Source organism: Symphodus melops (assembly GCF_947650265.1).
Source record: "Symphodus melops genome assembly, chromosome: 1".
In the NCBI taxonomy this organism is placed as follows: Eukaryota; Metazoa; Chordata; class Actinopteri; order Labriformes; family Labridae; genus Symphodus; species Symphodus melops.
In genome coordinates this window covers 16,359,932-16,374,906 of record NC_136691.1, presented here as the reverse complement: position 1 = coordinate 16,374,906, position 14,975 = coordinate 16,359,932, and the positions used below count along the sequence as shown (strand labels likewise).

Sequence of the window (14,975 nt, the reverse complement as noted above, 5' to 3'; positions counted from 1 at the left end):
CTGATCTAAAGACAGTTAGGGTGCATCCAAATTAGCAGGTTAGAAGGCGGTGCTATTCTTTTCTCTAGTCCTTAACTGAAACAGCTTTTTACACAAGGTCGCCCACATAAACATGTCAACATAACTCCAACAGTACAGCTTGCGATACTTAAGACTCCTCACTCATTGCATACAGTCATGACTCAGAGAAACATTTACACAGGAGAAACTTGATATCACACATACTTCCTTTAAATCCATCCTTCAGTCATTAAACAGTCAAACATAAAAGACACGATACAGTTAAATGTTAATTATTTGTATTAGGTTTTAATAAGCACTGTTAAATTCTCCTTTTTCGAGTACAGATTTAGAGACATACCATTTTAAATTCAACCTCTTTCTCTAAAAACATTTATACAGCATTTTCTTTAGGTTCTTAAAAAAACTTTTTTTTTTTACAGATGCTCTTTCAGGTTTTAAAATATACATATTTCCTTCCTGTATTTACAGAATACAAATCCACTTCCCTGTGTGAGTCACGTTATAAAAAATTAATAGGGAAGGTGTAGGGAGCGTGGTGAAATAACTGAAAGTTGAGTCAACAGATAACGTGTATGGTAACAGTCACAGATGGTTATTGTGCTTTTATTTCAACAGATTTCAACTTGAACTCGTATTCCCTTTCTTTCTCACTGACGTGTTGAGCAAGTCAACCAGCTGGGATAAATAAATAACTGGGGTTCCACAGAGTTAAACGTGTTTCTAAAGTTTCCTCCAAACCACACGCAGTGGGAGATTTTTACTCCCTGACACTCGGTAGAAAAAAAGAACAGACTCAAATCAGTGGATGAAGAAGAAAACGAGGCGTCTCCATCATGTTGCAACTGAAAACAATTCTTGCATCAAAACTCTGGCTGGCTTTGATTTGACTCACACACTTCTACAGGGACAGAAATCTCACCCTGCATTGGCTTTCATCAGAGTCGAGAAATATGGAGGGGATGAGTTTACAGAAAAGACAACCAACAATGAAGACAAAAAAAGAAAAGAAAAAAAAGTTCACTTAGAGGGTCCCTGTGCCCGTTGGATGCAGGATGAACTACGTCCATGACACGCAGTACTGGAGGTTAGGCATCGTCTCCCGACATGGCTGAGTAGTTTAGTATGAGTACATTCTGCACAGGGCGTTTTTTGGAGGGTGGGAAGGATAGTTGCTGGCATGAAGTCCGAAGGGTCACAGACCGACCAACCCTGGCTTCAAGCTGCCGTCACACATCGTCCTTCAACCGGAGCTCAGCTGGTGGTTTGGCGTCGATCCCAGTGTCACGAGTCCAGGCCGCCCTCAGCTGCTCTGAATGTACTTCTTGATGACCACGCAGCCGTGTCTGAAGAGCGGGCAGGGTAAGGGCTGTAGGAGCGCCCACGTGTTGGCGTAAGGGTCGAAGGTCTCCATGTTGCTGAGGGCGGGACCCTCGCTGCTCACGATGCCTCCCGTGGCGTAGATCTTCCCTTCTAAGATCACCGCGCTGCATGGACAGACAGAATTGACATATTTCACTTATTTCTTTTTATAACCCAGCATGTGTTGGTTAGCGGAGAGGGATCGTAGCACTTTTGTGTACGTTAAATATTAAACCACAGACCCCTGTGGATGATGCAAAAGCAAGAAAGGAGCTCGCTCGGAGCCCGTCATCGTCTTTTCTAAAATCTTGAGGCAATGATCCTACAGAATATGCTAATTATTAAGCTGATGTTCAGGTTTACATACAGAAGGTTAAAAGGAGGCCTTTTGTAGGGGAAAGTCCAGAGGACATTATTTAGACCCGAGTGTCTGTGGTTCAAGCTCACTGTGCTGATCCGATGGTCCCATCCGGTTTCTGAGTAAAAGTTCCTGCACACGCATCTGTGTGAGGCAGATAAATGGGTGAACGCAAAAAGCAGGAACTTACAGAGCTTTGAGATATATGAGATGGCTGTGACTCCCGACAGCAGGGGCATTTCTCTTTTAGTTCATCTGGGCACAACAACAACAAAGCCGGTGTGGAGACAACATCTCCATGAGCATGCTGCTCGACTCATTGGTGGTCACATGATTTTAACATCATCCAGCCAAACTCTAAACACGCTAACAAGGCTAGTGGTCAGACCAACTAGCATACATGCATCATTCCCTTTCAGGGCAGGTGAGAGAAAAACAGCAAAACATATCTTGGCATCATTTCCTCACATAACAAAAACAGGAGATTACATTCTGAGTAGATCTGATCTTTGGCTGCAAGCTGATTCAGACTGTGCACGACTGTTGGGGTCTGTATTTACACAAGGTGCATGCTCAGAGGTACAGACACACATGTTGTACTATTGCAACACATTAACATCACTGTTGGGATTGAAAGAGATTATCATATAAAGCCTAAATCTACTCAGAGAGAAAGCCACAGCTGATCCAAAATGCAGAGCCTGGAGCTGCTGCTCCTGATAAAAAATAAAAAATCAGCTCGACTTCATCCACACTGTTCCTGTGTGTCTGTGAATTTCTCTGCTTCCCTCCTCTCCTGTCAGACTTGGTTAAATGTTGCCGAGCAGCTGCCTGGTGTGTGCGCAGACGCAGCTTATCAATAAATCTGACAACGTGATTTATGTTACTCATTTCACATGAGATCCCCGTCTGAAAATGCTTCCCAGGTTTGCTTCTCGCCTTCACAGCCGCTGAAAACATGAAAGAAGATTAAAAAAGAAAAGCTCAGGAATGGTCAGCAGTAAGTCATCGCAAGTAGGACGCGATTATATTATTGTTAATAGTCATTTCTCTCTTTCATCAGCCATTATCCCTCCGCTGTATAAACTTAGTCAACATTGTTTTTTTTCCCCTCTTTAGAGCAATAACATTACACATCCCACTCTGAACGAGTACACATGACACATGTATCACATGAATGTGGCGATTCTAATGTCTACACGCTTAACGACGAACTATTAAATGCTTTGAAAGGAATTTGTTCAAATTAAGAGGAGAATCTGCTTTAACAGCAGAGCATGTGAACCGTGTGACCAATTGGGAAAAATGTCAAAAGCAGATCAATGAACAAGAGAGCAATTTTATCCACCACGAGAGATGAATGTCTCTTCCAGGAAATAATCAGCCCACAACAGGCATATTTTACATTCATTTCTAAATTCAACCGTTTACCTCTTAATGATAATGTTTCCCGTTCCACGGTCGCAAAAATTGATTTGCAATTTTGACTTAAAAACAAATCCTCTATTTTCAACACGTCACACACTGTATGAAAGAGGTAAAGGAAGGCTCTCCTTTTGGTCTGGAACCAGAGGTTACTGTTTGTGACATCAGCGCTACATCCTGGTTGACAGAAAGCAACTTAACATTCACAGAACAATGCTGATGTTAATGGGGTAATTCATCGCCTGAGAAGTAGGGCAATCATCCAGTCTGTTTTTTTAAGATAAGCATTCATTTGCTATAACCATTTCTCTGATACAGTTCATATATACTCCACATTTCACGACTGTGTTTTTAAAGTCTCACCTGCAGAACTGTCTCGAGTGGTTCATGTTGGGACCGGCCTTGATGTTGCCTCTGTCTGGATCATAGATGGTGGTGGCTCGTGCGTAGGCTCCTCCCAGGATGAATATAAAACCGTTCAGACTCACAGCAGGGGCGTATTTGTTATCTGGACATGTGAGAGACAGAGGAGAGATGTTTAGAATGGCATTCTGTCATACAACAGCAACTTCAATTCAGTGCAATAGCCTATATTTATTAACTCGAACCCCACCCTGCTTTCTGCTGGACAGACAGGTGCCAAACACAGGCTGTTAGCTTGTGCATGCTTTTTGAAATATCTTTTTTTCCCCATTAAAACAAACGTACTATTCCCAGATAGTTTACAGTGTAGGGTACGAGCCGTAAAACATAAACGCTAACCCTGCAGTCAGTGAGCCTTCCTGAGGGCGATGGGCCTGATTTCAATGTTGTTTCCACATTTAAACTCAAAGTTTACAACCATAATCCAGAAACCAACAGAATGACTGTGAAGCCATCCATACATGTGTCTGCTTATTAATTCTATTTAAAGTGGACGGTTTTATAAAATGCCACCACAGGGTGCTTTGGTGACATTCACAAGTGAAAATTATTCATCTATATAGGTATATATACATAGATGTGTGTGTGTGTGTGTATGTGTATATATATATATATATATACATATATATAAAAGTTCACAATGTTAAAAAATAATTAAATATTTACATTTCTCCCACTGCGCTCTCCAGGCTCAACAGAGAAATGATATTCAACATTCTCCTCATCACTTAGAAGTGTCATTCTCCAGGTTGTTTTACAGAAAAAAATGTAAAGAACGAGAATGGATTGATAACAAGAGATCATAAATAACTAGCTCTGTTGTTTTCGGCTCGACATTTTTATCTTGGCTTTGTAGCGATGTAAGAGAGTTAAAGATAATTCATGATTTGCGTGGCACATCTCTGGCATAAAAATAAAAAAAATGAACAGGAAAAAAAAAACCTGCATGTTTCTGAAACACGAGTGAACAGAGAGGTGCATAATGTGCACGCTGTGTAATTCCATCAGATGCAGCACATGAGGGGAAAAGAGGCATTAAAAGCAGCACCACCGTTGATGATGGTAAACTAAATGAAACAGTGATTTATGAGGAACAATTTCAATATAAAACCTGCAGCCATGAGCCCTGCTGAGTGGGAACGGATTTGATTGGCTGACAGATTGAGCAGACTGAATTGTCAGACAATGAGTGGAGTTCGACTTGCATCACATTTAGAACATGAACATTAAACACAAGATACAAAGAAACAACATTAGACCACCAAACAAAGCAAACTCAGAGTCGTTTATACTGAGCAGGCTGCAGCTGGTCAATTTACAAGCAGCATGAATAATTCACACACACTTGGCCCGGCTGTTTTCTGCCACAATGGATGGGCATCCCTTATTAGAGATGAGGAACCAGAGAAACAAAGTCTAATGCCTGACAAATGGAGATGGAAGCTCTAAAGCTTCTTCTTGTATTGTAAAATCATCCCACCCTTCTCTGGCTGTCACCCAAGCTGCTGAGGGGACACCGATGTTATTCTTTTTGCCTATATTCTGTCATAAAAGGACACATTAGTCACATTGTAAACGGTACAGCTAGCATTTATCCTCTGTGGCCATGAGTGTCTTTCTTTTTGATTCTTTTTTTTTTTTTTAAAGGTTCAGGGACCTTGGGCCTTTTTGCCTTTAATGATAGAGGGAAGACAGTGGATAGAGTCAGAAATAAGGGAGAGAGAGTGGGGAGAGACATGCGGGAAATGGGCCACAGGCTGGACGCGAACCCGGGCCGCCCGCGCGCGAGGACTGAGCCTCGATACATGGGGTCGCGCGCACTGCCGCTGCGCCACCGGCGACCCCCTTTTTGATTCTTTTTAATTTTCCTTTTTTCCACAAGCACTTGTTTTTTTTAACTCTGTTTACTCTCTGTGATTGAAAGACAAGTTTCTCACACATACAGACCAAACTGAACTCAATCGAAAACAGGACCTGTGGACTGGACATGCATTCATGGAGAGATGTCAGAGAAGGGGTACCACACAAGGAGTGTGCAAGAGCAGTTGCGTGTTCGTTTGCTCAAGGGCACCCTCGGCATCAACCAGACTTTCTCATTTTGGTCCACACCAAGACTTTAACCAGCAACCCTTTGGTACCCAACCCAAGTTCCTACAGACTGAGCCACTGCCGCACACATGTCCTATAATTTATTCCTTCCTATAGTTGACATATTTTAGTTTTTATAGTTGATGGGGATGTAAGCCCCGTTTCCACACAGCAGTCCGGTACGACTCGGTTCGATTAAGCCTGATCCCGTTTGTGTTTCTACAGCCACCCGTGCCCTATTTGGTAGGCGGCGTGTAAGCCGGATGACGATAGCCGCTATGTAAATAGCGTCATATGATTGCAGCTAACCGCTAACAGCTAACTAATACATTCAACATAGGAAAAAAACGCTACACAGACGAAACCAATGCTGAAAGACATCCAGCAGTTCATCTCCTCTGTCACTGTCATGTGACTCTTTATTACAAGAACTCAATCAAGCTTTGTTTCAGAGAAGGCTGTGTGCTGCGAGGAGAAATACAGACGTAAACAATCAGCTGTGTATTACAGTCAATGGTTTAAACACGGCAGAGTTTTGTTTGCCGACGTAACACGAGAAGTGACGATTCTTTCAACCAACGGACTGCAGTGTTTAGCTCCACCTTTTCGGGTCGGCTCCACATTCTTGGCACCCCAACGGAAGGGTCCCAGAAAGTGGGACGGTACGTATCGGTTATTTGGGAATCTTTCCCGGGATTAGTCTATGGAAACGCAGCGAAATGCGCGCTGTACCGAGCTGAACAATAGTCACCATTTTCCCCTTCAGACTCTTAACGGCGTTGTCTTATATTCTAAAACAATGCAGTCATTTACAAAAATGGAAACTCGACCTGAATATGTGTCTCGGGGAACAGCTTCAATTTCTGGTCCAGAAAAATGAGCTGCTCTGATGTCATCCTCGCATTCTGCCTGATGTGTTGATTTTCTTCTTCTACCGTCTTCATTTTATTGATATGCTGCTGCAGTCTTTCCTTATGTGTGTGTGTGTGTGTGTGTGTGTGTGTGCCAGTGCGTTCGTGCGTCTGTGTGTGTGATGTTTTGTGTCGGTCTCAAACATGGAACACTCATTTCTCTCTCTCTGCTCAGCGCCTCAGGCAGAATAATAACAGGATGCTCTCAAAGGAAAACCCTTTCTGTCTTTTTCTCCACAGAAATTCTCCCCACTGCTTCCTGCGCCTCTCGTGGACTCAAAGTAAGCAGCCGGTGTGAGTGCTCAGAGAAGTACCAGGCAGATTTATTGCGTTCTAATTTAGCAAAGCTTCAAAGTACTGCTGTCAATGTTTAACATCTCTCCACTGCTATGCCTCCGCTTTTATCCCCCAGGCCTTCAATGGGGGAAAACAAGCAGCTTCTGCTTAAACACTGAGATGGAATAGAGAGCGCACAAGTCGCGTCTGTGTCGGCTGAAAACGTCGCATTTCTGAGAAGAACCTTGCTATTCTTCAAGTCTTAAAAGGTCAGGTTTTGTCTAGAGATGCAGCTATGCAGTAAGCAAGGTAAAGTATAACGCACGTGACCACACTGCTACATGAAAACGAGGGGAAAAGGGACAGAAGAACAGCTTTCAACATGGCTCCGGTGTTAAAAGAACAGCTGTGCCTGTGAAGGAAACGCGGGCTGACGCAGGCTCTCACCATCTGTGGGTAAGGACAGGTAAGAAATAAGCACGCACAAAAACACACACTGCTATGGTGCATTGTGTGAATGCTGCCTTGGCAAACGCCTCACTCTTGCCTCACAGTCTGAGCTATGCATCGACACAGCACTTATCTGTTTGTGTGAAAAGCATGAAAACAACCACAAGGACGACACATGCTGCACGGGTGTGTAAAAACTCCCTTCATTATACCAACACTATGCAGATCCTGATATGACTGCTCTGTCTGATTAAGATGCCCAGGCAGCATCTAGATGTAGGACAGTAGAGAGAGTTGACAGTTGTTATGTTATTGGACACCCACATCTCAGACAATCTCACATCAACATCCACTCCCAGGTTACGAAAGAACAACAGCGGCTTGACTTAGTGAGAGCCCTCAGAGAGACGCTAGCAGCTGTTGTGTGAGCTGGACCTTCCCACCGCTGTTTGGTAGAGAGAATACTGACACTCCAGATCTTAGTGAGGTACGGCAGCAGCTTTGTGGTTGACAGGAAGGCCCTGCAGAGGGTCATCCACGCAGGCCAGAAAATCAGGTTTTGTTTGCTGGGCCTTGATAGGATCTGCCTCCTGTTGTGTAGAAAAGACATCGTCCATGCTTAACAGACACGTCTCACCTCGCCAACTACCTGTTTGAGCAGATCTATCAAAGCATGCAACAATTGACTTTCAAACACAAATACCAAAAACATTTTTTTTAGCTCACACGTTATGCCAAAAACACTTTACCATGTTTTTGCTCAATAATGTGTCCCTAGCCTGTCATCAAACCCCCATATAATGAGAAAGGTTCATCCTCCCCATCCTTTGCCGTCTCCACTTTTCTGAGTGATGTTGAAAAATATCAATTTGCTTATGTGTGTAAAGTTCTTTAAAACATGTTCACCATATTTCTTTTCAATGATAGCCTGCTAATGTTTGACAGTGTAAGTGCAGACAGTAGTAGAACAGCAGAGGCTGGTAGCAAAGCATTTACCTTTCATTTACATTCCATGATTTTTTTTTTTTTTTGCTTATTGCTCATTATTGCTTATTTGGCAAACACATTTTCCTCACAAGCCAAGCCAGTAACATGAACCAACATCAAAAAACATCCTATTTCGATTGTGAGATACAGTTAAAATCAACTGTGAGGACCATTTCTTTTTCCTTTCAGTTTTTAGCTTGAAGAATAATCTCTGATCTATTTTTTGAAGATGCAGAATTAAAGCACTGGTGAGCAGGTATATTTGTTGATAAATAAAGAAACCCCTCCCCAAGTCCCCGAGTACATTTTTCAAATTGTAAAGAGCTAGACTTTTTTAAATAAAAAAAATCTTATGGTTGTAATGAAAACCATAATTGAATAATGGCAAAATGTTAGATATCTCCAAAATAATCCTTTCTTTTACAGACATTAGGGAAAATGCTATGTCAAAGGGATGGTTTCTCTGATAACAATGAGGCCGCCAGTATCTCCTCTGTCTATGTTTAGATTCTGGTCCAGAATAGTCAGTTTTTGTTTTGACCAGAGAAGCTAGGCTTTTTTAAGATACCACCATACATCCTTTTAGGAGGCCCCTTGGTTTGCCAGGCAAAGAGCAAACCAACTGGTGTTGAAGGAAAGGAAGTGGGCAGGCAAACTGGTTCAGATATAACTGATCTTCCCGACCTAAAAAAACCCTCAGTATTTTTGTAACAAGCTCCATGGCCAAAAATGCGGAAAAAGGGTAAAAGTTAATGCTTTTGAAAAATAAAGACATTTTAGACACAGAATGATTTCAAGAGTGATGCAAAGCTGGCTAAACACTGAAGCTACAGTGTCCAGTTCATGGAAACCTGCATGTGCATTGAAATTAGGGAGGAGGGGGGCGGGGGGAGAAACCTCTCTCCAATGTTTTGAATTTGGACTGCAGAGCAAATTTTACTCCCAGATTTCAGTACATATGCTGCTCAGCAGGCAAATACAGTATATTGAAGACAAAGAAAGACACAGATGAGCGGACCTGCAGAGGAGCCGCACATCTCAATTGACATGTTGAGGGGACTATTTGTGGCACACGTAACGTTGTTTTTCACCCTGCAAGAGAGAGGAGTGCCGACAAGTGCTAGTGAAACTGATTTTCAGTTCATGCAGGAGGTATTCCATGCAGAGGGAAAATCACACAGTACACACACATCCCAAACATATGCACATACGCACACTCAAATGCACACCTGCATGGAACTCTATTTATGTCTGACGGTAAGAACGAGCTGAGGGACCGTGAGAGATGGGCAAAAGAAGAGAGAGGGAGTAAGATAAAGATAGAGAGGAAGCTTCGAGAGGGAGAGCAATCTGTTGGCGCGCTGACAGATGACAGCTGGTCCGTCTGCATTGGTTCTTTATACACAAACGCACATAAACACCATGCAGGCACACACACGTGGAGTCACCTCCTGGCTCCATTACATAACTCAAGCATGTGTGTGTACCTGTGAGTCTCTGGGGTAGTAAAGTTGATTTGAGGTAAGGAGATGTGTGTCTGTGTCTCTCTGTATGCGTTTCACCGACTTTTCTCTCGTTCCTCTTCTGCCAGCTGCTCTGCCAGCTTTTTAATACCATTCAGCTTTCAGCACAAACACCCGGATTACATAATCATAATTTTGCTCACAGTAGACTTGTTTTGAAAAGGCACAAATAACAGAGAGCAAGTTTCTGGGCAACAGAGCTGAGAGAAGTGCCTCCATGCTGGTGTTTTAATGACACGACAACATCTTCTTGTTGAAACATTTTTGAGCCAGAGTTTTTCTCTGATGCCTGCTGCTCTGGGTGTCGCCTGAAGAAACAGAGTGCCACAACATGAGATAAAAAATACATTAAAAAATGGCCATCTGGACATCTTTTTTGCCCTCAGAATCTTTAATGAGGTTACTCTGCATCTATCGTTAAACAGAATCGGTAATATCCAGAAAATGAAAGAAAGAAAAAATACCTAGCAGATCTGCACAAATGTTTTTGCTGTAGGCAGGGGGTTGAGTCCATGGGTGGAAAAACCAGGGGAGTTGTTTTCTTTTTTAACCTCAATCCAACTTGAGAAATTGCTTGCTTTCTTTCTTTCTGCTCGTCAGTCATTAGGTTGTGCTAAGCTAACGGCTGCTGATAGTAGCCCTGTTAACAGACAGACAGGACATTGGTTTCAATCCTTTAACCAAATCTTTTAGTCAGTTTCTCAGAATGTATCATAAGGCCCAATATTAAACAAAACACATGTTCACATGAACAGCATTTAAACTGTGCTGCATCTTGACAGACTTACATTTTCTAATAGTTCTGCAGTGGATAAAATCTCTGCACAGGAAACACAGCTGTCAGTGTTTTTAATGTCACAGAGTTGTACACTGTGTGTATTTCCAGTTATGTTGGAGTTATGGCAGCTCAGTTTAAATCCTTCTTCTGTTGCTGCATCTTTCAAAGGTCCCTGTGGGCTCAGACTTGAATTGTGGCTGCAGGTTTGTGAAGTGAATAACTTCACAGTTTGGCTGATAACATGTTTGAAAGGTTTAGTGGGACTCCCTAATCATGGCATCAAAAGCATGGGGAATTCCTGGTGTTCCTGGTGTACGAAGGGCAAAGTGAACATAAAAACACCAACAAAAGATTCACCCTTACGGTAATCTCCGGTGTGACAATGTTTTACCTTGAAATGGCCATTTGGACTTCATGGATTCAACGGGAGAAGTAAAAGACAGGACATGAAATGTGCAAGTGGGTAGAGTTTTGAGATTACTGTCGCTAGGCAACTGGGAAGCAAAAAAGCCCAAATGTTCCTGATTGATCACTTGTGAGAGCTGTAAATCAATAGGGTGCCAGAGGAATGAAAAAACCTGGATGTAAGTTAGCGTTTGAGCGCCATGGGGTTGATCCTCTAAAAGTTAATGTGATTTGATTGGGTTTGTGGTTAGACGCCTGAAATAAGGTCTGTGGTTAACACAAGCTTAAGAGATGTTGCTGCTTTGTTGAGATGAGATAAATTATGTTAAATAATACCCTTATTTGTGAATTTTGAAGTATGCATCATTAAAAAAAAATGATGCCAACAAGTGGCTTAATGAAACTACAGTGGTTGTCGAGGACATTATTGAGCTAAGGTTTCGCTAGCTTGTCAAAACAGCTGATTAGACGGTCTAAACATAACGGTTGTGACGTCAAAATCCACTGACTGTGGTACAGTATTGTTCGCTATTATAGCGTCACGTTAGCTTTTTATTTCGGTTGGCTGCATTAACGCATCATAAAAATGGTGTCCCTTTGTAAAGAATATCCTGCTGAACAAAAAAAGTTACGCATCAGAAACGTTTGTGCCACAATCCTTATTTCAAAACAATTCACGATTCTAACTCTGCGTGTCATCATCTCTCTTACCGATCATAGGTGATTCAATAAAGCTCCAGGTGTTGCTCTGTGGTATGTAGGACTGAAGGACACCTGCTGAGCGCCCGGCTTCGTTCACACCTCCGAACACGTAGACCTTCCCTCCGCACACTGTGGCTGATGCTGAATGGACCGGCTTAGGAAGAGGAGAGACCGTCTCCCACTGATTAGTGATCGTGTCGTACCTTGAGAGAGAAAAATTAAAATAAATATGTGTACAATGTTTCCGATATTCCCACTTTGCATGACTCAGAATTAAAAAAACAAATGAAAATATGGGTCAAGCTTGACAATTTGAACGATATATATATAAAGACCATAAAATCAACCCTTTTTTTATACACCTATCTTCTTACCTTTTTTATTACTGATAACTCTAATGATTCAAAAACGAATCGAACACACGCAGTTAGTCATTTAAACCCACACACACCGATATTATACACAACCACTCGGATTCAAAGTTCCCACTGGGCTGAATTCACAGAGAAATGCTGGTTTTGGCTCCAGGGCTAACGGGTATAATTAGCGGCATGCAAACACCACGAGGAAAGATGAAAAAGACCAACCATTACGTAGGAATGACAGCAATTAAAGCAATTACACAAAGCAACATATGTTTGGAGCTGCAAGCCATTAGTCTCTAGAGTTGGGCTGTGTGTCCGCGCCAAGCTCTGGACCCTTCTCACCCAGTCGTCTTTGGCAGAGACTTCAACACTGAGCCGCACGCTCAGCCGCCCCAGACCGACACAAACAGACACCGCCAGATGAAAGAGGCTCACACAAAGGCTTGTGTGTGTGAACTCGACTTTCTTAAGCCATTCTGCTTTTGCCTGAGTGGTCGGGACATTAATATGTATATGACCTGACTTTCCATTTTTGTTTGTTGTATTTGTGTGTGTGTGGTTTTTGACCCGCGGCTTTATTAGCGTGACGTGTTAGCAGTGTAATTCTGAGTTCATGGGCCACTGATCAAAGCAGCCGACAGTCCTCCAGCAGGAGACGGTCTCATTAAAGAGCCACACACAGATCCTGGATCTGTAATTTAATCAAACATCTATTCAGACTAAAACGAGCCGTCCACATCAAGGTAGTCTCTTTGTTGTAAAAGAAAAACACCTTGACAATAAAATCTAAGGACAGCGTCCCCCAGTTCAACAAGCCGAACACATTTAAAAAGTATGTTCACTGTTCTCTGTGACTGTCATTTGGCATTATGCCTAATATCAGAAGGCATACATGTCTCTACCTGTCTTTTGTCCCCTCTGTCATTCATACATTTTCTTGCAGCTGCTGGGGCAGTTTCTCGTTGACTTTAAATGACACCTGCACAGACTAGTTGCATTCAACTTGCAGTGAGAGATATGCTACATAAAGTGTGAAAGGAGATGTTGGATCAGCATGTTTGAACTTCCCCTTTAAGGTTGTGATTATGTTTTGGTATCAGCTGTACCTGTAGAAGTGACGGCTTTAAACTACAGGTCAGTCAGAGAGAGGGGGGTGACAGATAAAACACTGTTTAAAAGGTACGCCTGTAACACTCAGGAGTGCCAATTAGCCCTGTTTTAACACACACACACACACACACACACACACACACTGACTAGCATCAGGCTGAGGGCGACTGAGGAAGAAGGACATGCACGTGCTTCAGTACCTGGCAGTTGTAATTACCTCTCTGACCAAATCGGGGAAGGTTAATAAACTGAAGGTTCAGACACTGCTGAGGGAAGCTGTTTAAGGCATCGACAAAAGGCCAACAAGGCAACAGCAATCAGCTGCCCATGATGAGAAGAGATGAATAGTGAGTGTGAAGAGTGAATAGAACAAATACAGCGTCTTTACTGATAGTATGTAATGTCAACGTTGTGTTCTCATCAACTAATTAGTTCAATATCACAGCCCGCAGCTGGATTGTTTTGGTTAACCCTCACTCGGTTCTCGTCAATATCGCTCAAAGGTTTAGGTCATTTTAGAATAAAAGGCAGTTCATAACATAATATCCGACCAGCCCTGTGAGAAACAGCAGTCAGACTGAGATAATGACCCTGAGTGATTAACTCGAGCCAAAGCTTTTGGTGGCCAGGAACAGAACTTTGAGCAACAAGAGTTGACATTGCACCCACATTAGCCTTGCTGCTAAGCCAGCTAAATGGCTGCACCTACTGGATTTTTAATTTGGCTGTTTTTGCTGACAGGAAATCATGAAATGTTTCTGTACACCATTTACAAGGACAAGACACAATGAGCTATCACAATAAAAAGAGATTAAAAGACACAATGAAAGATTTAATTTATTTCTTCAAAGTGCCCCTGAGCACTTTGTAGCGGTCACAAAACCATAAAGACAAAACTCGACAAACTGAAACTCTCAATGAGCAATAACCATAATCATATGTAGAACTGTAGCTCATTAGTAGAATGTAGATCAAGAGAATAGGTTGTAGTTAATGTAAACAGTGCACCGTCATCAAGCATTTCAAATGAAGCATGACATCAAGACTGACACTGAAAGGGTTCTCCGAGTGAGTGTTTATGGTTCGATGATATCGCCCAGGCAGGGGAGATGGAGGGGGAGAGACGGACAAAGAAACGAAAACACAAAGACTGCGTTCATCACAAACAAACAAGGACTAGATCTCTCCTCTTCTTTCCTCTGAAGCTCTCTGTCAGATGGATTTTTCATCAGCGCATATTTAGGAGTTTATCCAACCACATGCTGACCAAACATAGACTTCTTTTTGAAGTGTTTCTACAAAAAGACTGATCAGGGCACGAAGCTGTGAGCAGTAATCGTCTGCAGCTCCTGACAGGCTTGTTTCATCACACAGGGACAATCATAGAAATAAGGCTGTAGGGTTACAGCAGAAAGAACAGTCAACGGTTTTATTCTTTTATGTAGGAGAGAGACATAAAGACAGATGGATAAGACCAGTAGACAGATTGTGAATGAAATAAAGAGGACAGATTTTCAAATAGAAATGCCTCTGAATATGTAATCTGGATATAGGAAAACAAGTTAAGACTCCCAGCATGCACTTGGGCTGACATGTCAACACATCAGAACTGTAACTCGAGGTCTGCCTGGTGCAAGAGAGACCCACGCAATGTGAATTTGTTAGAGAAGAAAACATCCTTAAAAAAACAACATGTTCAATATCAACAGGTGAAATGTACAGTCACACCTGCCGTGTTTGTTTGTGTTGACATGATGGATTTGCTTTACCTCCACCAGTTTTCTTGCCATG

The 14,975-nt window shown here is 42.4% G+C and overlaps 1 protein-coding gene across 2 annotated transcripts in view; it reads right to left on the bottom strand.

Moving 5' to 3' along the window:
- Positions 1-207: 207 nt before the first annotated feature.
- The window catches only part of LOC306831128 (kelch-like protein 29), a 142,158-nt gene continuing 127,390 nt past the window's right edge, over positions 208-14,975 (bottom strand). For both annotated transcript variants that reach the window (XM_079355052.1, XM_079355051.1), the window contains exons 13-15: positions 11,719-11,912; positions 3,530-3,674; positions 208-1,508 (exon numbers count right to left, since the gene is read on the bottom strand). In XM_079355052.1, the coding sequence (XP_079211178.1) occupies positions 1,325-1,508; positions 3,530-3,674; positions 11,719-11,912 (523 nt within the window). In that variant the 3' untranslated portion in view covers positions 208-1,324. The remainder of the gene's footprint in view (positions 1,509-3,529; positions 3,675-11,718; positions 11,913-14,975) is intronic.